The 27,407-nt window shown below is 41.4% G+C and overlaps 1 protein-coding gene across 3 annotated transcripts; it reads left to right on the forward strand.

Annotated features, from left to right (window-relative positions):
- Positions 1 to 4: 4 nt before the first annotated feature.
- On the forward strand, positions 5 to 26,672 carry sec24c (SEC24 homolog C, COPII coat complex component). Of its 3 annotated transcripts, XM_035956158.2 has the most exons (25): positions 5 to 164; positions 2,027 to 2,205; positions 2,468 to 2,548; positions 3,342 to 3,477; positions 4,433 to 4,599; positions 4,717 to 5,433; positions 5,518 to 5,660; positions 6,720 to 6,788; positions 7,497 to 7,605; positions 8,526 to 8,653; positions 9,443 to 9,581; positions 9,665 to 9,780; positions 10,097 to 10,221; positions 10,373 to 10,564; positions 10,664 to 10,757; positions 12,048 to 12,164; positions 12,265 to 12,435; positions 13,641 to 13,737; positions 13,831 to 13,976; positions 16,585 to 16,723; positions 18,240 to 18,358; positions 19,938 to 20,117; positions 21,080 to 21,265; positions 23,373 to 23,462; positions 24,615 to 26,672. In XM_035956158.2, the coding sequence occupies exons 2-25, from the start codon at positions 2,046 to 2,048 to the stop codon at positions 24,753 to 24,755; spliced, it is 3,762 nt and encodes a 1,253-aa protein (XP_035812051.1). In that variant the 5' UTR covers positions 5 to 164; positions 2,027 to 2,045; the 3' UTR covers positions 24,756 to 26,672. The 3 variants fall into 3 exon arrangements, with proteins under 3 accessions (XP_035812051.1, XP_035812052.1, XP_035812053.1); XM_035956159.2 differs by lacking the exon at positions 6,720 to 6,788; XM_035956160.2 differs by lacking the exon at positions 2,468 to 2,548.
- Positions 26,673 to 27,407: the final 735 nt, after the last annotated feature.

Genomic DNA, 27,407 nt, shown 5'->3' on the forward strand with positions numbered 1-27,407 from the left:
GACGTGGCACCAGCGCTGCAGCAGTTCCGCTAAATGTCCGCTTCTGCTGCCGAGGATTAGTGAGCTACACTCCGGGACGACATCGGCTTCTTACTGTGTCGGTCACCGGGTTCCACGGTTTGCCACCAACAAAGGATAGCCTTATTATTTACACCACTTCGGAGGTAGGTTTCGATTAGAGCGCGGTCCGTGTTTGACGTCTGTTGAACCGGCTTCACAGAGGGATCTTGGATTTCGTTTTGCTAATGCTAGCTGATGCTAATGCTAGTGCACGGCTAGCAGCGCTGTAGCTGGAGGTTAGCCGCTGAGCTAGTCGGCTAACTGTGGCTAGCTCCGGTGGTCACAGCTGATTCAACCGGAGCTAGTCGGCTAACTGAGGCTAGCTCCGGTGGTCACAGCTGATTCAACTGCAGCTAGTCGGCTAACTGTGGTTAGCTCCGGTGGTCACAGCTGATTCAACCGGAGCTAGTCGGCTAACTGAGGCTAGCTCCGGTTGTCAGCTGAGTCAACCTCTGCTGCTGTCATCATCATTCAAGCTGTCCTGTTGCTAACGTTAGCATGCTAAGTTAGCTCTGAGGTATCGCAAGTTCTTTATTTTTAAGAGCTTGTTCTCTTCCAGGTGGGTAGTTAGACTCAGTTCGCTGCTTCATGTCTGAACCAGACGTTGTAGTTTTTGGATTTGGTTTACGTGTTATCTTGCTAATGTTAGCTAGCTAGCGAGCTAACTGTAATGCGGCACTTCTCGCCAGCTTTCCCACGGCTTTGCTGTTGTCACACAATCCTCCTACGAAGACAGTGTTTGATTTTTCGCCTGACATGTAGTTCTTGCTCTCAAAGATCGTGTTTCTTTGCGAGTTTTGGATAGTTCTGAGGTGTTTGCTAACCCAGTTCATGAATTGTGCCCCTTAGTGAGGGGAGCAGATGTGGTCACTCCGTAGGCCCGACACACCAAATAGCTGTACGGCTCCAGCGATTGTATTTCTCGTTGTAGCACCTGAAGTGCTGAATTATTCAAAGGCCCCGCTCGTTTAGCCCGTGTTTGTCTGTTAGATGATACTCATCACTCTGTCATATAGGTAAGGCCGGTCTCCAGAAGCCAGGTGAATAAATAACACCAGTCGTACACATCTGCTAGCAAGCTTGAAGATGACATATGATATGCAGGAGGAATCATGTTTATAAAGTTTATTGCCCAGGGAAGTGGTCATTTTAGGGTCTTGTTCTTGTTAAGATCCCTAAACATTTCACTCAAGCAAATGACAGAAAGATCAGGTATTTAATCCCACCTTTATACATGAGTAGGTGTTGAGGATGGTGTCAGTTTTGCTTCAGATTGTTTGGTTTCAGTTTTGGTCAGCTTCTATGTGGGTCATGTCTTTGGGAGCATTTTTTATTTTATTTTTTTACATGTGAAGCAGGTATTGTTGCTCACTCAATAGTTAGAGAGTAATGTACTATCTGAGGGTGTGGCTAAGTCAAATATAAAAAGTCCATAAAGGTTTTGTCATCAAACCAGGAAATGTAAACGTCATAAGTGTGTGTGATTTGGGTCTTGACTGTTGGAACTTACAGCGAGCTAAGAGCCCCGCAGGCTGAAAGTGTTCAGTGTTATTGTATCAGTGCAGGTGCATGGTGCAGACAAACTCAGTAAGGGTCGAGTATGTGTTGTTTGGACTGCCTTCACTTTCTAGCTGAGCAGAAAAGGTTATTTAAAACCAGAGAGCTGCAGTAAGTATCCTTCTGAGATGGATTACTTGTATTTTTTGAGGTTCTGTCCATTGCCAACATTTTCCCTGTGGCGTTAGCAGTGCTGTGAGGGCAAATCGCCTCTGCTCCTCCAAAGAATCTGTTCCTTCACACTCAGGGGAGCCCAACACTTTCACAGCGGCCTTCATCTAGTATCTTGTCTCAGAGGTTTCACACTGCAGATGTCTTCGTGGTGTTATATCTGTTTACACCTAACAACAGGCAAAACTAGTTTACGATGTTGACTCAATGTTTATGCTTGTGTTATAATTTCATCCAGATTTAGGGATGAACTGAGGATGAATGTAAACCAGCACACTCCAATGGCCTCTCCATATGGCCAGCCCCAGCCTGGCTACAGTCAGCCTGGCTACGTTCCCCTGGATGGGGGATACCCTGGCCCGTACGCCCCCTACAACGGCCCTGCTTCACCCTATCAGCCCGGGGCACCGCCACAAGGTAAAGTGCAGCTCCTTAATATGTGTGCTTGTGAGTGAGGAATCCAACGAGTCAGTTATGGTGCTCTCTAAGCATTCACAGAGACATAACCTTGGAGTGTCCTACCTGCTTCCCGCCATGTGGGTGATCATGTATGGGTCAGAAAAACCGCCTGTGCATACTAATCTAAATCTTGACTCCCCTCTCATTCCTTCATTTGGCTTTACGCATTTCTCTACATCTCTCTGTATTTGCCTCCTTTCCCTCTTTTCTTGTATTTCAGGTTATTCTCCTTTCACAAGCTTTCCCTCTAAGGCTGTGGCAGCCAATCCAGTCTCTGACCTCTCTTCTCCTCTTGACTTAGGTAACTGCCTCATCTCTGTTTCTTGCCCATTTCACACTCCACATGCCCTGCAATCATCGAATCCTCTCTGTAGCTGCAGGCATTGTTCTTGCTGCAATGTCCTTTATTCAATGTACATTAGAAAATCTTTTAAGTCTACCTGCTGCATGTGACTTTGAAACACAGCAGGCAACTAGTTACTAATCTTTTAATTAGCTGTCATTTTTATTAGCCAGAGATAGAAACTACACTTCTATTATATGAGAGATGTGCTCCAAATTGAATCTCTACATCCACTGATCATATTTAATTTCACATTGCATACTTGCATGTATGTTTTCTTGTTACTTCAATGTACATCAATGATGGTTGATTTTTTTTCTTGCATTTTATGACCAGTTAGACTGAGATTTACTGTTCAAAACAAACAAAACAAAGACATGTTTTCAGCCTGACTGATGTTTAGTGAGATTTTACTGACTCACCAGCAGCACCTTGAAAGTCTTTGGTGTTTATTTCTAACCTACATCTGAGCATTTTTGTCATGAGTCTGACTGACTCTTTTGCACACAGTCTTTGCTACCCTGGTTTCATGATGTAGTCTGTGCTCCCTACCCCAGAGGCAAGATCTGGGAATGTAATCAGTTAGTTCTAAAAATGTGTTTGGCCACTGCAGTGGCCTATAGCCGTGTTTAGCTTGCCACGCTGATCTCCTCACATTAGAGATATTAATATCAGAGTATACGCAGTATTCTGTGTAACAGTTATTGCCTTTTTTTTATGTATGCATAGTAATCATTTGTTCTCATTTCAGGCATTTCAGGTCCTGCCAGGGGTCCCCCCACCACTGGACCCCTTCCCGTCTCAGCACCTCACCAGTATAATCAGTACAGTCACAGTCAAGGGGACATGCAAAATGGACCCCCACCTATGACGCAGGCACAACCCAGGTAACTACAAGTTGATTTATTGTGTTTTCTAAGCCGGTTGTTCAAATTTTGGAGCCTTTACTGTATAGGTTTACTCAAGCAGTTGACAGAATCCCATTAAACAAACCGGACAATGGCACTGAGGCTGTCTGAAACTTCAGGACTTGATGCTGCTGTAAGAAGACTGTCATTTGTCTAGTTAGGAGTGAGAGTGGACTCTAAACCAAAGCAAATTATTCAAAAACACTCTGTGTTAAGAGAGGTTTAGCAAATTGTAACAGACAGGAGTTGCTCTTGCTTGAAACGTTTAGGATAGAAAATTAAACAGTTAGATTAGGTCAGGTCTGCAATAAGGCCACATGAGTTCATCATGTCAGGATATTATTATCCAGACTGGAAATGCTCCAGGAAACTCTAATGTCAGGATGAAGAAGTTACCGTAGCTGTCTAACAGATTAGCTACTTTTGTCAATGCTTGTAGTTAGCACACGGGTCGTTTTGTGATTCTATCCTTTTAGTCAGTGTGTTGGCCTGTATTTGACCTCGTTGATGTAAATCTATGTACACATGCAGCGAGTTAGTAATCAGCTTTCTTCCCTGCTGTCCGTGTTATTTTGAATGCATGGCTGTCTTAGTGGGGATAAAAGACACTGCGTCCCTGATTTTCTCTGTGTTACAGTGCAAATGTGTCTGATATTTACACATATTTAAATGTTCAGTGATGATGAACTAGTTTTGACTTTGTGAAGCTGCTTTGTGGTTTTTACTTTCTGATTTCTCCTCTCACTCTGCTACTCTGTTACTTTCATTGTGTGAAGTCTCATTTGGATTTAATAAGCCAACTGACAACCCAGTTAGTCGCATACATGGCCAGGACATGTTTATTTGTTTTCTCTTTGTTGACTTTGAACTCATTTTGTGGAGAAAACTAGCTGTAAGTGTATGCAATATCAGTAACAGATGTGTGTGTTTTCAGGCCTCCTGTGTCTCAGCCATACAACCCGGGAGCTATGAATATGTCGGGGCCTCACCCCACCTATCCTCAACACTACGGGCCTCCACCCACAATGCAGCAGGTCTCCAACCAAATGTCTGGGATGCAGATCACCTCTGGACCACCGACCCCAGCTGGTCCAGGATATGGTAAATGTGGATGGATTTGTGCTTTGAGTTTAATGTAATTTAAACATGATGTGACGCATCATGACTAAGATTTAAATGTGTTTATAGATGATCATATGTCTGTTTCTCTCTATCCAGCTCCACCTCACAGCTCCCAGCCTCCCGTCAGTACTGCCTACTCGGCCCCACCTCCGCCCTCCTACACCCAGGCTCCTCCTCCCGTGTCCTCTGCTCCCACCCAGCCACCACCTCCCAGTGGCCCCGCAGCTTCTCAGCAATACTATGGAAGCCCACCGCCTCCTTCTCAACAGCCATTCAACTCTTCTCTCCCCCCTACCTCTCAACAGCAGTTCACCTCTTCTTCTGTACCACCGCCTCCATCACAGCAAACTTTACCTCCATCCTCCTACTCGGGTCCTGCACCTCCACCCGGTCAAGCTCCTGCTCCCCCGGTGTCCCAGCCGCAGCAGTCCTTCCCTCCATCCCAGCCTCCACCTACCAGCCAACCTGCCTTCACCCCTGGCCCACCCCCCACTGCCCCGGGCTCCTTCACACCTCAAGCACCCCCACCTTCCTCTCAGTCTGGGTCTTTTCCTCCTCCTGGTCCTCCTCCCACCTCAGCTCCTTCTTGTCAGTACCCAGGCCCACTGCCACCACAGCAGCAGCCCCCTCCATCCCAGCCGTTCCCCTATCACTCAGGGCCCCCTCCTCCCAGAGCTCAGATGCCTCCCACTTCCATGGCTCAGAGCAACCACCTGCCTCCAGGACCTCAGGGCCCACCAGGCCCCCCTGGGCCCCTGCAGCAGCCTCCATCACAGCCTGGCATGCAGACAGGATACCCTCCTCAGCAGAATGGTGAGCGGACAGCTGTTTGTGGAAGTTAAAGCGATTACCAGTTGTTTTTTTTCCAGTGCTCAGCTGTTTTACTGCTCTCCTCAGGGGCGTTTGGGCAGGTGAGAGGCCCTCAGCCTGGCTATGCAGGCCCTTATCCCGGGCAACCAAACTATGGAGCCCCTGCACCAGCACCAGCTCCTGCTCCACCTGCACAGAAAAGACTCGACCCAGATGCCATTCCTAGCCCGGTGAGTAAATATACTACAATATATATATTTTTTGTTTTATGACACCCATACTGATGTTTTTTGTTTCAAATATATCCTGCCACATTCATGTAAATAGGGATTATTTCAATACAGTGTAGTGTAGCCTATTACTAGACCACCTTCACCTATGACATTATGAATAAACATGTCATTGTATTTACACATTTCACAATGTCAACTCAAATTCAACCTTTCTAAACTTTGTCAAATTTAATTTTTGCAGATATATTTCATTGAATTACAGGTGTACCTTATAAAGCGACCACTGACAGCATATCCTCTTCCATGCAATTCTTAGAGCTGGACACCAGTTGTGTTATATCATATATCATCCTTAGATTGAACTCAATTTCCAAAGATATTATAAATTACAGTATCACAATAACGACTTTCCTCATCTGATTCTGCCTTTCAGGAGACAATGCTATATTTTTGTCAATAACATTATCATATAACTGTAGTCTTATAACGGTGTGAATGTATTTTGACGCAGTAAATGGGCAATCTGTATTATCATTTGTGTGATATGAAGATGCCAGATCTCTCTTCATCTAGAAAAAAGGTATTCAGTCTCAATCTAAAAACTTTTGAGTTTGAATTTTAAAAAATAACATTGAATTTTAAAAAATAATGTTATAAATATATTTGTTTACTCGGGGATACTGCATTCACCACTTGATATCACGGTGCATATTGATTTTTGAAATGCCAATATGATTGACTTTATATTGCCCAGATCAAGCATTCCATTGTATTAATTTTGTTTTATAACCGTCTTTTACATGTGAAGATGCGTAGAATGTTTGTCAGGCTGCTTGCTAGTTTAAATCTACTTACACTTGACTGCCATAAAGTCTACAATACCACTAATCTGTAATCAATACTACTGATCAGTTTCTGTCTTGATAAGACCAGTGCTGCCTGCTACTCAGCACAGTCTTGCTGGGTTTTCTCTGCTCACACACTCTTTTCACTCTTTGTATTTACTCATTTTGTCCTGTTTTGCACAATTTGCTGGACAAACTTTTGAATGTAAAGCAAGCGTCTGACATGCCGGCTGTGCAGAAATCAAGACATAGAATAGATCCAGACGCTATCCCCAGCCCAGTAAGTTTCCTGTGTGCCTGCCTCTTCCTCTGTTTCATCCTGTCCTCTCTGCTGCCTCCACCTCCTGTCCTCTCGTCCTAACCCCTCCAAGTCAGTCATCATCACCATGTGACAGATGGGCTCCTGTTGAGAATGAGAACAACCTACGTTATCATGTCCCCCCCCCGATGTCATGATCCTCGCTCACCTCACTGTGTGTTTGATCAGATTTTGAGGCAACCCATCTTAGTTTTGCCAGCTTGAGGGAACATTTGTCAGTCAACAGGAAGTTTAAACAACCACCCCCCCTCGTCTTATTCCTTTCCATACCCTGCATGCTGTTCTGCAACATTTTGGCTTACCAACTAATCTTTGTTTTAAAGACATTCCTGAATAAATCCTGCCCTGTTTCTTAGGGTTTTATTTAGTTTTGTTTTCCTTGATCATGTTTGTGAACCTCCAAATCAGCTTCAGCATGAGTCTTTACCATCTACGTTCACTTTTTTTTTTGTCTACAGATGTTGACGGGGTTTATGTGTGTGTGTGGTCGTTGCACATGTGTGGGAGTTGTGTGAAATTCCTCTCCTGCATGGGTTTTGTATGTCCGTCTTTTAGATTTTGTGAGACCCAACGACAATGTGTCACATGTAGTTAAAAATGTGTATTGACACATGACACTGTAAATGTGTGGTAAAGTCAGAATATTTTTTCCTCCTTTGTTGTTTTTAGATCCAGGTAATAGAAGATGACAAGGCAAAGAGCACCGAGCCATTCACCACCGGGGTCAGAGGTCAGGCCCCACCGCTGGTCACCACCAACTTCCAGGTCAAAGACCAAGGTCAGTTCTACTTATATTTAAAACATCCAAAGCTGAAGCCTTTTTGTTGTTGAAGTGTTAGACATTCACTTTTTACACCCACATGTTACGACAGGTATACTTGTAACATTTTGAACAAAAAAGCACTCAGAGAGCGCAGTACTCCACCAAGGCTGCTCAGTCGTTGATTCACTTCTGCTGGCTGAAATCTTGAAAAAATTAGTGGCAGAAATCACGGCACCATAGAATGTGTCCATTTATATAGATGTACCCACAAACAAAATGACCTTGCGGTGAGCACAAGTATGTGTTCTGCATGTGTACTTTATGTACAGATACCGAATCATGTGACCTAAACATGTAGCGGGCGGTGAGGAATTGATGGGACTCAGAAACACCCCCACAATTTAATCAGTTGTTCCTTGGATCATTTCTGACGGATAAGTCCTCGCCGATTTGTAGTAGGATCACAATCATGTGATCATCAGCAGGCAGCTGATGTGGTGTTCACTTGTTGTCATGGTTACAGTGACGCCGTGCTGCTATCTGGCAATGACACAGAAATCTTTAACCAATCTGTGGATCCACACTATAAGCCGCATCACTGCCAAAATCTAATCACTTGGTCCTTGTGTCATTTTTGACATTCCCTAAAAATGTTATCCAAATCCGTTATTCTGTTTTTGAGTAATGTTGCTAACAGACAAACCAACGCCGATAGTCACTTAACTCCACTGAGGCTCCAAGTAAAAATGTGAAATTCATGCAGAAATAAAGGATTGAAAAGTTGATTTATTCTTAGTTAGCATTTCAGTTGATTAGCCCAAAACCAGACTAGGAATGGCAAGAAGAAAACTGTCTGGTAACTGAAAAAGCTGCTGCTGAAAAATGGTGTTTTGACCATGAAGTGATATTAATAGAAGAAGTGTGTGTTTGTTCAGGGAACGCCAGTCCCAGGTTTGTTCGCTGTACGGCCTATAATATGCCTTGCACAGCCGATATGGCCAAGCAGTCTCAGGTGCCACTGGCTGCCGTCGTCAAGCCCCTTGCCATGCTGCCGCCTGATGAGGTCAGTGATCCTCCTTCCTCTTTCCACTCTCTCATGTCTCCTTTGTTGTGTAGATGTTATAAGCTTTATCTAGAGAGGCCTGCTTTCTGATCTGTAGCTGTTCTAGCATGACATCCCATAAAGACATAAATTGTGTTAACTGTCAGAGAACATACATCGTTTGAAGTAACGAAAGATGCAAACTACACTTAAAATACAAAATTTGTGTCTGAAATGAATGGCATATTATGACTGAAGCTGCTGGTCGACTTTTGAATATATTTTAGAATATATTGTGTGAAAATGTGTCCCATCTACAAGCTTCTTCTGCTTGTCACTTCCATTTCACGCTCTCCTTCTTATGTGTATGTTCCACAGTGCAGCTGAATCTTCTTCTGTAACAGTTGGACAATTTTCACTCAGAGCCAGATTTGTCAGAAGATTAGCTTTCAGAAAAATGCCTGTAGATATTATAACTGGATGCGCACGTCAGTGGGATAATCTGTCTCAAAATCATGGAGGTGGGAGTGGCTGAGTGACCTCGTTTCACGCTCGTCTCCTGTGTAACCAATATCCAGCAGTTTTGACTGGACTACGTGTTACATCATTTTGGCATGAAAATCAACTGTAGGGAAAAGCAGGTGTAATTTTACCTGATAACAATATGGCACGCTTTTCTTCCTGTGTCAGTAATTCTGTCCACATCTGGTTTCTACATAAAGCCACCCTCCTTTCTAGAGTGTGTGAATCAGGTCGGTCTGTCTGCCTCAGTTGTTCAGATTAGTATTTTTTCAATGCATCTCTTGTCAGACCCCTCCGTACCTGGTGGACCACGGCGAGGGCGGTCCAATCCGCTGCAACCGCTGCAAGGCCTACATGTGTCCGTACATGCAGTTCATAGAAGGAGGCCGCCGCTTCCAGTGTGGGTTCTGCAGCTGTGTCACAGAGGGTGGGTTTGTGTCTGCGCTGAAACGTTGGATTTTTCACTGAACTCGCTGTATTGATGCTATCCTTCCTGCCGTTGTCCTGCAGTGCCTCCACATTACTTCCAGCATCTGGACCACACTGGTAAGAGGGTGGACTGCTATGACCGGCCGGAGCTTTCGCTGGGCAGCTATGAGTTCCTGGCAACCGTCGACTATTGTAAGGTAAGATTTGCTATCAAAAGGGTTCTTTTGTTCATTAAACAAACTTTTACTTCACTGAACTCATATTCATTCAGTTTGAACAGCTGCTGTCATTGTTCCAGTACTTCTTTTTTAGAATTCTAATGGTCCTGCAAGTTATTGAGTCTGAAGTGGATTGTGATTGTGATTGATATTCTTTAGAAAAAAATCCAAATCGGATCGAAATGTTTTCAGAAAGAAAATTCTGAATTATGACATCAGTTTCAAAGCTGGTCTGTGAGGCTAATAAGTCGCTGTTATTTACAAACGACTTGAGTACTTTCCTGTCTCTTAACAGAACAACAAGCTTCCACAACCTCCAGCCTTCATCTTCCTCATCGATGTGTCCTACAACGCTGTGAAGAGCGGAATGGTCAACATCGTCTGCCAGGAACTCAAGACCCTGCTGGACTACCTGCCCAGGTACGCGAACATGTAGCTAAAGAAGAAAGAAGATAGATTTGACAAGTAGGGAGAAAAACATACTGCACACCGAGAGTTTTAGGCACTCACTTCTATCTCATGTCAGGGAATTGTAATAACTTCCAATTTCTTCCTCTGTTTCCAAACTCAGGGAGAACCCAGAAATGGACTCTGCAGTGCGGGTGGGTTTCGTCACCTACAACAAGGTTTTGCACTTCTACAACGTCAAGTCCAGCCTGGCCCAGCCGCAGATGCTGGTGGTGTCGGACGTGTCAGACATGTTTGTCCCGCTGCTCGACGGCTTCCTCGTCAACGTAAACGAAAGCCGGCTAGTTATCGAGAGGTGAGCGGAAGACACCTCTTACAAGCGCAAGAGGTGTTAATGGACAGATGGTCAGGCACTTGGATCTGGTTTAATGCCATGCTGCTTGTGTTTTTTCAGTTTGCTGGACCAGATCCCAGAGATGTTTGCAGACACCAGGGAGACAGAGACGGTCTTTGGACCCGTCATCCAGGCAGGACTGGAAGCTCTCAAGGTAACACAGCCTTTTTTTTCACATGTGGAAAGTCATCCTGAAGCTTCACAATGTCATTTAAAGTCCTGTAAATGAAAGTCCATTATGCAAACTTTGACATGCACTGGCAAAAATGCCCCTCTCACAACAAGAAAAAAAAATTATTTCAAGGAACTTTTACCTTGAAATAAGTGAAAAAATCTGCCAATAGAACAAGTGAAAATGGCTTGGTAAGATTTCCTAAAATAAGATATGATATTTAGAATATCGACATCTTAAAATTAGCTGGGAAAACTTATTTTAAGCTCTATTTTACCAGGATTGTCAAGCTTAGGTGTCTTAAAATAAGAAAAAAAAAGAAGCAGTTTTTCACTCAAAAATAGATTTTCGCTTTCATATAACCTCCCAGTTTGAGATGTATTAACCCTCCTGTTGTCTTCATTTGCAGGCATCAAAAAAACATTCTTTCCTTGTCTGAAAAAAATTCTAATAATCAGCAAAAAAATTCTAAAAATTTGCAAAACCTTCAGGAAGAAAATTCCAATAATTCCTTGAATGTTTCCCTTAAAAGTTTTATTTTAAAATAATTCTCCAAATTAGGCAATATTTTTTAAAAAAAATTGTAAAACTCTTCCAAAAAAATCCTAAAAGTATCTAAAATGACTACGTATATGTCAGTAAAACTTCTGTTTTCTTTAAGAAATATTTTTTTGTGAATGTCCTTAAGAAGCATTTTTATCATTTCTTTTTTCCACCAAAAAATGTTCAAAGATTTCCCAAAAGTGTTGAAAATGTGGACATCAGAAGTTTCACTGTGAAAACATATATTTTTTCCACATTTTCAAACTTTAAAACGGGTCAATTTGACCTGCAGGACGACACGAGGGTTAAACTTATTTTGAGTTTTCTTGTAAAATACAACTAAAAAACAAGATAATTTCAAGATTGTTTGACTTAACAAGATATTTAAGATGTATTGTCTTAAAACAAGTCCCTCCATTTTGCTGAAATGTCTCTTGTTAAGTGAATTTATCTTAAATCAAGTGGGATGAGACATTTTGACTAAAAATAAGACAAATAGACTTGGTAAGATTTTGAGTTTTTGCAGTGTGAAGCAACTGGTATCTGTGTGTCAACTAAACAGCAACCAAAATATTGAAGGAAAGCCACAAATATTGGAAAAATGTGAAATTAAAATCGCTCAGCTGGCTGAGTCAGTTGGATCTTAATGCATCTGGATGCATGACACTATGGCTGCACAGTACCGTTGACATGGCCGCTGCTTTGATGTTCTGTGTGTCATTTTCTCAGGCCGCTGACTGTGCAGGGAAGCTGTTTGTGTTCCACACCTCTCTGCCCATCGCAGAGGCTCCTGGCAAACTAAAGAACAGAGAAGACAAGAAGCTGATTGGGACAGACAAGGAGAAGGTAAACATGAGTGCAGGAAAATGTGATTTTTTTATACTCTAGCAGCTCAGTTAATTGTGCTGTTTCACACTCACTCTCCTTCCTCTCCTGTCATCCACAGTCGCTGTTTCAGCCGCAAGTGGGTTTCTATAACACTCTAGCCAAGGAGTGTGTTGCCCAGGGCTGCTGTGTGGATCTTTTCCTCTTCCCCAACCAGTATGTGGATGTCGCCACGTTGGGAGTGGTTCCCGTCTCCACTGGAGGGTCAGTCTACAAATACACCTACTTCCAGGTGAGCAGAAATCACTAATCTGCATATTTAGTCTCATTCCAGATCTGCTCAAGGAAATATTTGTCGGCAGTTAATTGAGCTTTATTTTTTTTATACATGGGTTTATTAGAATTGTTGTTTGCTAATTACAGCAAATCAAGCAGCAAAATACTATTACCGGTACATGCAATAAAGCAAACTTTTCCTCCTTATTCTCCCTCCCATCCCCTCACCAAGTAAATATAAGAAAAATGTGTTAAAACAATAAAAATTAGATGAAAGTAAAGCAAACAAAAAAAATAAGACCTTGGGTATGGTATAGAGTATGTCCAGAGATTCACACATATACATATGTGTGTATCTATATATATATATATATATATATATATATATATATATATATATATATATATATATATATATATATATATATATATATGCATGCAGAATTTCACTTTAATTATATAGACAAAGACTGAAAACGGTTATAACACTGAAGAGTTTCAAGGGTGTTTCTCAGGACATTTTATCACCCCACATGGACGTTCTACTCCCTCAAGGCTTCCTCCTGCTGAAGCAAATTACCAACACTGATATCATGTCTTCAAAAACATATAAAAGCTCTGCAGATATCATCAAAAACATGTTGTTTCCATCTAATGATGTATGTTATCTTTTCCATTGTCATGTTTGCTGCCATCTCTTTAATCCACCTTCCAACTCTTAGTGCATCAACATTTTTCCAATTAAAGGAAATGATACGTTTAACTTGTAATATACACACATCTACAAGTCCAGATTCCTTTCTCTGTAAGTGTGGGATAGTTGGATATATACTCAGAAAGAAAAGCTTGGGGTCCAGTGGAAACTTCTTAGCTAATATTTGGTTAATCATATTAATAATATCTTGCCAGAAGGGATTCAGTTTCACACATTCCCATATGCAGTGGTACATCGTTCCTCTTGCTTCATTGCACTTACTACATATATCAGGGATTGTATTATTAAACTTGTGCAGTTTGACTGGGGTTGTGTATGTACGCATCAGCCATTTATACTGAATAAGTTTCAGATTGCTGTTCATTGTTTGTTTCTGAGCTTTCATACATATTAATTGAGCTTTATAATGTGTCATCCTTTAATGTGGACGTTTCTCTTATGATACACTATCTTGGTGGAGACATGTAAGTTTGTGTGTAATCAATGATATGTTTTGTTTATCCCAGGCTCAGTTGGACCAGGAGCGATTCCTGAACGATCTCAGACGAGACGTTCAGAAGCTAGTAGGCTTCGATGCTGTAATGAGGGTGCGAACCAGCACAGGTGAGGCTCCAGCGCTTCAAAACAAACAAATAAGGCCAAGAGACGTGGCATGTGGCACCTGACTTCACATGTCCTTTTTTTCTCGCCCCTTAGGTATTCGAGCCACAGACTTCTTTGGCTCCTTTTTCATGAGTAACACCACAGATGTGGAGCTGGCAGGCCTGGACTGTGACAAGGCCATCACCGTCGAGTTCAAACATGATGACAAGCTCAGCGAGGAGACGGGAGCGCTCATGCAGGTGTGCACTTCTGTGTTTACAGCAAAATTCTCTGAGGAGCAACTTTTAAAAACTGAACATATTTTATTTATAGTTATTCAGCTAGCTTTTTAATATTCAGAACCACAAAACCTGCTTGCAGATTTGAAATGCATGTTTCTGAAATTGGCAAAATTACACCATTTAGCAGAGCCAGAAGCCCTAAAACTTACAGTACCGTACTTTCCAGACTATAAGACGGTATTTTTTTCACACGCTTCGAACCCTGCGGCTTATACAACGATGCGGCCAATTTATGGATTTTTACGAGCTAACGAGCTTCATGCCATCACTACCTTTAGCCTCGTCACATCAGACCAATAAAATTACAGAACAGGTTACACTGAACCAATGAAACTGTTCTAATTAAATCAAACACACTCACACCAAATTCTTCAGATCAGTCATTTTGCTCTTCATACACACACCCTCATCATGGAAAACACACCAAGAAATGCGTATGATGCAGCTTTTAAGTTAAAGGCATCGATCTGCCTGTCAAGGAAGGAAATAGAGCTGCTGCAGTCAGCTGGTATCAGTGAATCCATGGTGAGACGTTGGAGTGGACAGCATGAAGAACTGACTCAAGGCTGAAGTCTTTCTGTGTAAACATCTCCTGTTACAACGGGGACACCTGCGGCTTATACATGTACAAAACTTTTTTTCTTGTTAAGTTTTGTGGGTGCGGCTTATATTCAGGTGCGCTCAATAGTCCAGAAATTACGGTTTGTTTGTTTTTTTTTTTCTTTTGCTCCCTGCAGTCCATGATGTCATCATGTTTGACTCTTGGTTTCATTGTAAAAATTTACCACATCTTAACTTAGAATTGAGATAATTCATCAGGATAATTCTATTATATGTTGCATTTGAACATTTTTTGAAATAATGACATTTAGGTGATGTAGGTGCAAACAACAGTCACATGACTGAAAATTCAGGGACTTTTCAGCTATACTGGGCTGAACTGCAGGCAGTGTTTAAGGTCAAGGTCAAAAAATGTTTCATTTTCACTGTGCATTTTCTAGGGCTGGACCCGAATATCGTGACGGTGGTATCCGAATATTTATTTTCAGATCAGAATATTCGGATTCCCCTCCCCCTTGTCGGATGATGTCGCGCGATTGATATTCATCTCGTCAATTCGCCCGACGTCGGACGTTACGATATGCAACGAATATTTGGATATTCGTCATCAGTCAGGGCCGAATATCCAGAGCCCAGAAACTGCTATTCGGTCCAGCCCTAGAATTTTCATACATTTCATACACAAGAGAACGAAATTTCGTTTCTCAGTCAGTGACTGCTGTGCAATAGAACCGTCAATAAAATAGTATACATCATATTAAAATATAAACATCATAATAAACTAATAGATATTACTGTGTAATAAACTTACACAGCAGATAGGAGGCAAATATGGAGACATATTAAAGATGCAAGCAGTAAAATGTCTTTAGTATGCAGAACCACTGTAACTTTTCAGTGCTGTCAGGTTTTTATATCGGTGTCCTCTTCTAGCATCCCTGAGATCACCCATTTAATCTGATATAAAACTGAGTTAATATGAGAGCGACTGAATAATAGCAGCCAGGATCTGGAGAAGTTCAATTCAATTCAATTTTATTTATATAGCGCCAATTACAGTCAAATTGTCTCGAGACGCTTTACAGAACCCATATGCCTGACCCCCAGAGCAGCCCTAAGGAGACAGTGGCAAGGAAAACACCCTTTTAACAGGGAAAAAAACCTCGAGCAGAACCCGGCTCTAATGTGGGGGGACCCATCTGCCTGCTGGCCGGGCGGGTTGAGAGGGACAGAAGAAGTAGAGAGGTAGAGATAGAGGTGTAGAGATAGAGATAGAGGGATACAGATAGAGGGGTAGAGATAGAGAGGTGGGGGGGTGGGACACAAGGACCATAAAACACAGCCACACATCTGAAGCATCCAGCATCCAGCTCTGGGACCAGGGACACTCGGAGAAAGGACACAGAAAGAAACAGAGTGAATGTAATGCAATAATGGTATATATAGTAAATACATAGGTAGTTAGAGAAGGGCTCAGTGCATCCAGAGAGGTTCCCCAGCAGCCTAGGCCTGTAGCAGCATAACTAGGGGCAAACTAAAGGGACGTCAAGAGGGGAAGTCAGTTGTGCAAATGAAAACACCAGCTCACCCCGTCAGGGTCACCCAGTCAGCCCTAACTATAAGCTTTGTCGAAAAGGAAGGTTTTAAGCCTGGTCTTAAAAGTAGAGAGGGTGTCCGCCTCCCGAACCCAAACTGGGAGCTGGTTCCACAGGAGAGGTGCCTGATAACTGAAGGCTCTGCCTCCCATTCTACTTTTAGAGATTCTAGGAACAACAAGTAAGCCTGCAGTCTGAGAGCGAAGAGTTCTGCTAGGATAATATGGTACTATCAGGTCTTTAAGATATGATGGAGATTGGTTGTTAAGAGCTTTATATGTCAGAAGAAGTGGTGATTGTGGTTAGACTTGTGGTGTTTTAAAGCAACGACACATCTTACAATTAACGCATGAACACTGTCAAACCCATTTAATTTGTAAGAAATACCTGCCCCGTTTGTTTTCCCACAGTGTGCTGTGCTTTACACCAGCTGCAGTGGCCAGAGGCGTCTCCGCATCCACAACATGGCAGTCAACTGCTGCTCTCAGTTGGCTGACCTCTACCGCAACTGTGAGACGGACACAATCATTAACTTCTTCTCCAAATACGGTGAGTTTTTGGCCGAGTATCTCCTTCCATGTTATTCAGCGTGTGGTTTGAGTGAGGCTTGGACACGTTTGCGCTCTACACATACGTTGTTCTCTAACAAGGTGTGAGTGGAGAATTGAAAGAGTAACAGTTTCTAAAAATAATATGAAGCAGCCTGCAGGTGCTCCTGTGGAGCTGCAAATTAGCAAACAGTAGAAAGCTGTAGATGCTTCTGAAAGCTCCCTGCTATCGATGTATGCTGCTTTGTAAGTTCACTCATTGTTTAACGAAAGGTCTGTGATGGTAAATATTTGCCAAAACCCAGTTCTAATTAGTCTTCTTTCAAACATCAGTGTGATCTTTCCTGTTTTACCACCTGACTCAGGGCTCCTACATAGCATAGGGGACAGATTTTAATTATCTCAAATATGATAGCTTCCCTTTAAAATCGTTCATTAGATCGGCTTACAGCGATATGGGAAGAGGAACTTGGGATGGAAATATCTGATGTGTTCTGGAGCTGTGCTTAGACCAGTGGTTCTCAATTTTTTTCATGGATATACAGGGCTGTATTATTTTATCTCATTCCATTTTGTTGTTTTTCACGGTAAAGATCAGGGATGTGAAACTCAATTCAGGTCAGGGGCCACATAAAGCCCAATTTTGATCTCAAGTGGCCCCCACCAGTAAAATCACAGCAAAATAACCTATAAATCACCACAATTCCAACTTTTTCCCTTTGCTTTAGTTCAAAAAAGTACATTCTGAAAATGTTCACATTTTAGGAATTATCATCCTGAAATTTCTACAGAAAAGCAAGTTCAATTTCAACAGTATTATGCCTCAGTTGATCATTTACACATTTAAGGCCCAAAACATGAAGTCACAGCTATCTGGAACTGAACAATCTAGTATTATACTTTATGACCAAAACAACTAGTCATGGTCTAGAAATGATTTAAAATTTACAGTTTTCCAAATTTACAATTTGCACTTAATGTCAAACCCTCTGCAGAAACAGCCATCTTTGGAGTATTAGGTGATAATACTCAAATGGCCACGAATGAGGAAAATATTTTTGCTTTTGTATCCCTTCTGGCTCGTAGAAGAATAGAGTGGAAGTCTCCTGATCCACCACGGTTTGGCTCAGCAAACTTATATTATTTCTTTTATTGCAGAAAATAAAGTATTTCATCAGAGGATCAATTGAAAAATTCCATGAAATTTGAGGCTCATTGGTTTTGCTTTTCTATAGACTTAGCACTCTTCCATAGAACCGTACGGCCCGGACAGTGCTGTTAAACACACTTGAGAGATAATGTGTTTCTAATTTACTTGAATCTTGTTCCTGTACTATTCATCTCTTTCTTGAGCTAAAATATGTTTAAAAAGAAGAAAAAAACATCTCTGTGACACAGCCTAATTTATTATTTCACAAATTAGCCTATTCATTTATAATATCATTTCCTGGTGTTTTATTAATTACTCCTAGCTCTCTCACTTCATTGATGTGTGTGTTTTTGTGTCTTTCTTACAGCTTTCCGTGGCGTCCTAAACAACCCCACGAAGGCCGTGAGAGACACTCTGGTCAACCAGTGCGCTCAGATTCTGGCCTGCTACAGGAAGAACTGTGCAAGTCCTTCGTCTGCTGGTCAGGTACTGAAGGCTCCCAGGAGATGTTACGTTCACATCTACAAAGATCACATGTAGTTCACAAAGAGAATGGAAGCTATGTTTTCAGCAGCAGATATGGAAACATTGAATTTACTGCAGTACAGTAAACTTAGTATTACTACTATTCTGCTACTTTTGGGTAGAAGTTTTAAGAAAGTGCAGTTTTTTTGTGTTGCCGTAATTCACTTAATCAAGTTCAATACTTTCTTTTTTTGTCACTCAAAATGTTAGGATCTTCTCAATCATGGATTAGATAAAGTTTTGTTAAAATCTAAAGTAAGGTAGATTAGTGCTCCACACACGGAAACCATCATAATTTGCTGATAAATGTGGAACGATGGGATTGGAAGTTTCGTAAAAGCTTGTAATGGTGATAATAAGTGATCATATACTGTAATCTCACCGCATGTACAGTGGTTACTCGTCTATCGCGGGTTTACGTTCCACACCCACCCAGCGCTGTACACTATGCATTTTATTTACATTAAATATTCTTTTAGTAGATGCCCATATAGCTCAACTGGGTGACCCATGGACAAGGGCTGTAGTTTCCGATGCAGTGACCTGGGTTCGATTCCTGCTCACGGCCCTTTACTGGATGTCGTCCCTGTTCTTCTCCCCACTTTCCTGTCTGTCTTCACTGACCTATCAAATAAAGCCACAAAGGCCAAAAAATAGCTTTGAAAAAAAAATCTTTTGATATGTTTTAATTATTTTTTTTATATATATTTTTATATTGTTTTCAATTTTATGGCTAAAAAATGCCCATTTTACCACAAAAATAATTAAAATAATGTAGCGATAACAGAGCGGGTCACTATGACTGAAGTGTTGTGCTGCAATGCATGATGGGAGTTCGGGGTTTTGGGGGTTTAAATGTCATTATTGAGATTTATGTTAGTGCTACAGTGTTATTAGTGTTTGTTTTATTGTGTTTTTGTTGTTCAGTCAGCCTAGTTAGTTTGGTAAAGCGTTATGTTGTCAGGACCGTGAATGTGAAGTCGTGTGTTTAATGACTTCCTGTCACATTTTCTATAGTGCTGCTCTCTGTGTGTGTCAAAATAAAAGCATCTGCCAGTTGCAGAGTGCATAAAAGGCAGATATCCTTTCTCCAATGTCGTTCTGGAACGCAGCTCACCACAATAATAAATATATAAAAAATACCTATATACCTGCAAAATCCTGTGATATGGTGAAAGATCTGCGATACCAAATACAATTTAAAAACCTGCGATACAGTGACATAGTATGGCAAGGGACCACTGTATTAGCAACAAATTTAAAAAAAAAAAGAAGACCATAAAATGCAAATGAAATTGCACTACAGGCCAGCAAGTGGAGTTTAAATAATTTAGTTTACTAATCAATAATGAGCTTCATTTGTACAGCAAACCTCCACCAGGACACAGTCTGTGCTCTTCATAATAGAACCTAAATGCATCTCATATTGACAGTCTTATAATAGCAGGGTCACATGTTTCACCAACTCTGTCCTCATCATATTTGCACATTATAAAGAGTCCGTTTAGGTAACTAACAGTGCGTCTGTGTGTTTTTCCAGCTGATTCTCCCCGAGTGCATGAAGCTACTCCCTGTTTACCTGAACTGCGTGCTGAAGAGTGACGTGCTGCTTCCTGGAGCTGACGTCTCATTGGACGACCGGGCTTACCTGAGACAGCTCATCAGCTGCATGGACGTCACAGAGACCCACGTCTTCTTCTACCCTCGTCTGCTGCCACTGGTGAGACCGACGTCAGATTGTAAGGATGTATGCTAGGATCAGACGGGCAGTCAGTGTGTGCATCCCCAGCACTGAACTGCAGCCCACTTGAAATAGCATCATCTCTGTGGAAATGTGTGAGGGCAGGATGATGAAAGGGCTCAAATGCTGTGTTACCAAAGCTTTCTGTGAAATTGTATTGTATGTGGACAGAGATATTTGTGTGGTCATCACAGAGGTCCGACTCATATTAGACGTGTAGTTTTGTAATAAGTGTTTGCTGCTCACTTCCTCAATCATGTAACAGCCTGTGTATTATTAATAATGCACTTTTGTCAAACAAGATGAAAACAAAGCAGCATAATTGTGCCTTCAAAGGAACACGATGCTCTTTGCATTCGTTAATGATGACGATGTTTGAAGTTCACCTGTCACCTTTATTTTTACTGTTCCAATGGGGAGAATTGTTTGAGGTCTCATGCAAAGTCTGCAGCCTTGTAGACTGAAAGAAATTCAGCATAAAGGACTCAAAACATCAGCTAAAAAAAAGCAAATTCTCTGTGAATGAAAGTCCACTTTTGTAAGACTGTAAAATGTGCAGGCATCCAGGGTTCATGTGTTCCCAGGCCAGCTGGACAGCAGCATATTGTTGTGTCAAGATAAAGCATGCAAGCTTCGCACATTTTAGTTCATTTAGTCAGAAGATAAAAATGCAAACATCTTGCAGATTTTTTCATATATCTCTTCAAGAACTGTTGACACTTTTTTATGTCTGGAAAGTTCACATTTTTAGCTTGTTTTTAACAATCGTAATGCTCATTTTGGTACTTTTGGTATGTAATTCAGTATAGATGTCAAGTTTCGCACTAGCTTTCTATACATCACTGCTGTTAAAGCAGTATTTATATCTGTGGTGGAGGAAGGAAGTTAGTAAAGAGTGTGTTGCAACCATTTAATTTTGTCCATTCTCTTTAATTTTCTAGATGAAGTTGGAAAGCGGGTCGTTGCCAGTGGCAGTGAGGGATTCAGAGGAGAGGTTGTCAAAAGGTGGAGTTTACCTCCTGGAGACGGGACTCCACCTCTTCCTGTGGGTGGGAGCCAGCGTTCAGCAGGAGCTGCTGCTCAACATCTTCGGCACGCCGAGCTTCGGCCAGATCGACTCGAGCATGGTGAGAGTGATGAAGTGAAATCTAAGGGCCAGAGTCTAAGACTTGAACGTGTTCCAACATTAAAGATCTCCAAAAAATCACCAAGAGAAGTCAGCATTCGGAGGCAGCAGGATTTATTGTGGACAAAAACCCAGGAGTAGTTCTTAGCAGTGATTAACACCCCAAGAGAAACCAGAGATACTGAGCTGTGCTTCGTCTTTATGCCGTGAGAGTTGGTCATTTTTCCACGCTTTTAGGGTGTATGATCGGAGAGACAGTTTGACACCATTCTGCTTTTCTAAATGTATTGGTCAGATCATGACATCAGGTTATCAGATTTCGCCCCTAGATCTCTCCCTACCGAGGACATCAGCTTATCATTAGGTCATGATTTACAGGGAACATGCCCAGACATGTTCACACTTTTTGCTCCCCATCTTGCCCTCATTATTTTGTAATTTCATGCATAATATACTTGTATGTATTATTATGATTCCAATATATATTAAAAGTTATAATACCTTACGTTTACACCGTTATGTTTTCAGTACATCACATACAATTTTCTAAAAAGCATGTATCTTCACACCAACATTACAGGTTATACTTTGTGATCTTCCAGCTCTGTGTGTGTGTGTGTGTGTGTGTGTGTGTGTGTGTGTGTGTGTGTGTGTGTGTGTGTGTGTGTGTGTGTGTGTGTGTGTGTGTGTGTGTGTGTGTGTGTGTCTGTGTGTGTCTGTGTGTGTGTCTGTGTGTCTGTGTGTGTGTGTGTGTGTGTGTGTGTGTGTGTGTGTGTCTGTGTCTGTGTCTGTGTGTGTCTGTGTGTGTCTGTGTGTGTGTCTGTGTGTGTGTCTGTGTGTGTGTGTGTGTGTGTGTGTGTGTGTGTGTGTGTGTGTGTGTATGTGTGTCTGTGTGTGTGTGTGTGTCTGTGTCTGTGTCTGTGTGTGTGTGTGTATGTGTGTGTCTGTGTGTCTGTGTGTCTGTGTGTGTGTGTGTGTGTGTGTGTGTGTGTGTGTGTGTGTCTGTGTGTGTGTGTCTGTGTGTGTGTGTATGTGTGTGTCTGTGTGTCTGTGTGTCTGTGTGTGTGTGTCTGTGTGTGTGTGTGTGTGTGTGTGTGTGTGTGTGTGTGTGTGTGTGTGTGTGTGTGTGTGTGTGTGTGTGTGTGTGTGTGTGTGTGTCTGTGTGTCTGTGTGTCTGTGTGTGTGTGTGTGTGTGTCTGTGTGTGTGTGTGTGTGTGTGTGTGTGTCTGTGTGTGTGTGTGTGTGTGTGTGTGTGTGTGTGTGTGTGGTCCTCCACAGACACACACCATACCATCATACATCAGTGATTACTAGAACCTTCACTGTTATATAGTTCATACATGTCTTGACTCTATTCCTCAGTCTAATAGCATTTGCCATAATTAAATCATCTTTTACTTGTAGCACATCGTGCCCAAAAAATATGACACTACAAGAGGAAACGGATCTGCTACTGTGTCGTGTTTGTTGATCTCGGCTGACTGATCTACTAACGGCGGGTTAATCCTAGTTTGTTTGTGTGTGAAGCTTTACCCACATCGGTTTTTGGCTCTCCTTCTTTAATCACAGGCGTACATGAAGTTGTTTAGTTAGTTTTTAATACAATCCATCTATTAGTTTCATCACCTCAGAAGGAAAATGTAAATTACAGTGACAATATATACAAATCAACATAAAATATCACTGTTTCATAGCACACTGTTTAAAATCTCAATCCATCAGTGACTAAAAAGCAATCTAAGATCCATGTTTCCTATCATTTTGAACAGATGAGCCAGTAAGCAAACTGTTTGATGCTACTAGTTTTGACTTCTGACTTCTGGTGGAATTTTATTGTTTATTTTATTAACCTTTTACTAAATTCTATCAGTCAATTTAATGACTTAAAGTCAGTTGTAATGTTCACCAATAATTAAGACATTTAGATAATGTCAAGTTTTTTTATATGTGTTATTGCAGTGTTAAGCAAAATATAAGGCATTAAATGCAGATTTTTTGGTAATTTCTATACAATATTGCATACATTTTCTGTGTGCGATATTGATTTCTTTTGTTAGTACACTTGTCAAAGCTGAATATTGTTTCTGAATGTCTCTTCCATGTTTCAGACAAGTCTGCCAGTTCTGGACAACCCCTTCTCTCAGAGACTCCGAGAGATCATCGACTCCTTCAGAGCACAGCGATCACGATACATGAAGGCAAGCTTTCCCTGTTCCGTGTCTTGTTTTAGTAATATTTTCTGTCTTGTCTCAGGCTGGTTACTGATAACTGGTGCCTCGAGTTTTTCTACAAATGGCATTTTCCTTTCTAACAAATCTCAGTTAAATGAAGATATGAATCAGGAAATAGTTGATCTTATCTAGTCTGACTTATTGAGACCAGATGGCTTACCTAAAAATGTGAGGTGCCAGCTGTTAATACTTGACAGTAGAAAACTAATCTGCAACTATATTGATAATCCATAAATCATTTCAATCAATATATTTTTTTAAAATGCCAGACCTTTGGTTTCAGCATCTAAAAAGTGAAGATTTGGAACTTTTACGTAATGTAACCATCAGAACCCATCAACACATTTAAAAGGCACGTTGTCTTGAAAAGTGTCAAAACTACACAATTTATCAGATCCATAAACTGTAAAAACAGAAGAGATTAGTGAACTTTCTGTGACATACTGTTTGTGTTGTGATGGATGGATGGATGGATGGATACTTTATTAATCTCAAGGGAAATTCAAAACATTAGCCAAACCTAAGCATAAAATCTTGATATGTCATTAAAATTATGTTATTCTACATGTGCCATTTACAAATTTGCTAAAAATAGATTCTTCACTCTAACCACATAATGCATATAAATGCTCTGAACAGCCAGTCTGTGGTTCGATTCCCAGTTGGGGACCATTGATGCTAAACCCAAATAGATGATTGGCGATGACAATGGCAAAACGCATCAAAACAAGTAGGTGGAATTGTGCAATTTCTGGGCTCCCAGTTCCGAGTATTCAGATCTCAAAATGAGTATTCGGATACCACCATAATGACTGAATATTGGGGTCCAGCCCTACTGTGAACTTATGAGATTGTTAAAGTCACACAGTGTGTAGAGGCCTTAAGATCAGCAGCCTTTTTCATCCTGCACTAGAGAAATTACTTGGAATAATTAGATTATTTTTTCACATCTCACACAAAATAATCAAATAATGCTAATTTTCACTGTTAAAGACAATAATGTTTCTTGTTTATTTTCAGTTCTGCAGACACATTTTGATTGTCACCAAATAAGCATTAAAGTTTGATATGAGCTCTTCTCCTCCCTCTTTCTCACTGCATCTCTCCTCTCGTTTACAGCTGATGGTGGTGAAGCAAGAAGACAGAGCCGAGCTGATCTTCAGGCACTTCTTGGTGGAGGATAAGAGTGCCAGCGGGGGAGCGTCATACGTGGACTTCCTGTGTCACATGCACAAGGAGATCCGACAGCTGCTCAGCTAGACCTCCCCCCTTTCACCTGTATGAGCCCCGACACTGGCCCTTCTCCCATCCCAGCCGGTCACCTTTCATCCTCCCATGTGAAAGAAGGCGCTTTATCTTTTTTTTCTTTTTCTTTTAAACCTGATAAACTAAAGCTCTCCTTGCTGTCCGTCAGCTGAGCACCAGAGACCAGCTGGCAGATCACGTCATGTGTGTGACGATGCGAGTGTTAGCGTGTGTGTGTGTGTGTGTGTGTGTGTGTGTGTGTGTGTGTGTGTGTGTGTGTGTGTGTGTGTGTGCGTGTGCGTGTGAGAGAGAGAGAGATTGAGGATCTGGTGTTAATAAAGCTTTACTCTGCCTCAAATCTACTGCTCCAACACAGCAGGAGCAAAATAACTGACGAGGGAGGGTAATGTATATATACAAGTGAACAATTATGTATGCAACAGAGTCAGAGAGCGATGGAGACGGCTGATGTTGACTGTAGTCGGTGTACTGTCTGTATTACGAGCACTGAAAGGCTGTTCTGGGTGACACTCGGATAGCAAACACTTTTTATATGATTGAATCCCATTAGAGTGAAGGACGTCTGCATACAAAGACGTAAATTAAATGAATGCTGTTTTTCTGTCTCTTACCCACTGTAATCATGGCCTTAGTACCCTCCTCCCCATGCTGCTCCAATCATCCAGAACGTGTGTGTGGTTTGTTTCCAGATGTGAGAGGATTAGTTTGCCATTGCCCGATTTTTTTTTTTTTTTTTTTAAATCTCCTGCTGTGTCTCCAGGTGCAAGCATCTGAGTTTAAGCCCTGGATTAACAGCTGAAACTGAGTTGAGCTGATTAGTTGTCACCCACAGAAAGCATTAAAAATGAACTTAAAATCAAAAATCTGGTTTCAGTGTCCACATGTCAACTGAAAATAAAGGTGCGCATGACTGCTGTGGCTGATTACAGTAATTGGTGTAATTCAGATCGGTTTAAATCGGCTTCAGTTTTCTTTATCGGTGCGACCATCTGGCTCGACTGTTGATGAACCAGATGTGCATTTCAGATTACCGTTGTGATCCAGATATGAGGGCAAAGCTCTCGTTAGTTCCAAGTCTATGCAGCGCTGAGACAAACTGAAGAATAAAAGAAAGAGAAAATAAATGAGGCATGTGAGCTTTTTCATTTCAGCATCAGAGTGATGGAAACTCCCCTTTCTTTCCTGATTCGTTTCTGTGGATGACTGAGTCTGTTGACTTGTAGTGCTGCAGACTTTATATTAATCAGAAGTGTCGATGTCCAGAATTGTACACAAAGCAGATTTCCAGCAGACAGAAATGAGCACAGAATGACAGCAGATCCATGAAAATGCCAGTTAAATGTTTGCAAATTTTGAGTTGTCGCCGCACTGAAAAGTTGGAAAAAAAGCTGTTCAGTGTGTAAATAAAATATATAATCTGTACAGAATTAATAGAAAATAACAAATTTAAAGACCTGCCTGAACAGCTGTGGTTTGTGGATGGTTGGTTTCTGTCACAAACAGCCGAAAATATAAAATCATGGCTTTTACTGAAGAGGGGAAGACAGGCTTTTTTGATAGGTTTGTGAGTGTGTGTGTGTTTGTGCGAATGTGGGGTCGGTCCTGGTGAATTTCTCGTGAGGAACAGAGGGATCAGCCAACACACACACACACACACACACACACACACACACACACACACACTACCCATGAGATTAAACTCAGTTATCACTTTCTGTTTCTTTTTTAACGATGTGACTTTGTGTTTGGTGTGTGTGTGCAGCCCTCTGTTCCGTCTTTCTGTTCACTGACTTTAATTGACCCACCGTCTTGACTGTAATCTTAATTTCTGTCCCTTTTTTTTCCTTTGATTCTTTTTTTTTCATTGCCTCTTGGGACTGCTAATAAAATGATTGTTAAAAGTGAAACTCATCATTGTGGTTCTCCCGTTCATGACTTCACTCAAGACTTTTTTTTTTAATTACAAATGAGATTTAATAATAATACCAAAACACAGTCAGTTCATATTGCTGCACCCATTATGTGTAGAGCTGTTGTTCATGTTGTTTTTTCTACATTACAAAACCTTATTTCACTCCCTCTTACTAGTAGACATGCTGATAGATTGACCTTCATATGTTAAGACTTTGAAATACAGTCTGCTCTCAATTTCTGCCTACCTAAGGAGAAAAAAATCAAATACAAGCTGAGAACTGCAGTCCAATGCAGTGAAACGTGGACATGAACGATACCCATAAAAAGTAGAAGCTTCCCCATTTACAGCTTCTGAACACAATCACATTCAAGTTCATTTGGCTTTTTTTTAAACAAGATTGTATCCATTAAAGACTCTTTAATGTCAAAGTGAAAACAGATTTCTACAAAGTAATCCCAGTAAATAAATACAAAATGTAAAATAGATGATTGACCCCCTGCAAGTCCAACACTAAAATTCCATCTTGTCCCAAAGTGGTGAAACGGAATATCGCCACGCCTACGGCTAAAAACAACTTTAGAGGATCTTCTGCCAAAGCGTCCATATGTCCATATGTACATGAGCTGGAGCAAAGGGCTGCACTATGAAGTCAGAGTTCTCAGTGTCATGAAACTAGCTCTCTTTTAACTCGCTCCATCACCATGGTAACTTACACTGGTCTGGATCTGGTT

This window comes from Amphiprion ocellaris, chromosome 18, assembly GCF_022539595.1.
Source record: "Amphiprion ocellaris isolate individual 3 ecotype Okinawa chromosome 18, ASM2253959v1, whole genome shotgun sequence".
Lineage (NCBI taxonomy): Eukaryota > Metazoa > Chordata > Actinopteri > Pomacentridae > Amphiprion > Amphiprion ocellaris.

Excerpts from the sequence above, each read along its gene's own strand:
- sec24c (XM_035956158.2), top strand. The coding sequence starts at position 2,046 with ATGAATGTAAACCAGCACACTCCAATGGCCTCTCCATATGGCCAGCCC. Across the intron at positions 2,206-2,467 it reads GCCCGGGGCACCGCCACAAG|GTTATTCTCCTTTCACAAGC; the intron begins GTAAAGTGCAGC and ends CTTGTATTTCAG. Across the intron at positions 5,661-6,719 it reads CAGATGCCATTCCTAGCCCG|CAAGCGTCTGACATGCCGGC; the intron begins GTGAGTAAATAT and ends TTGAATGTAAAG.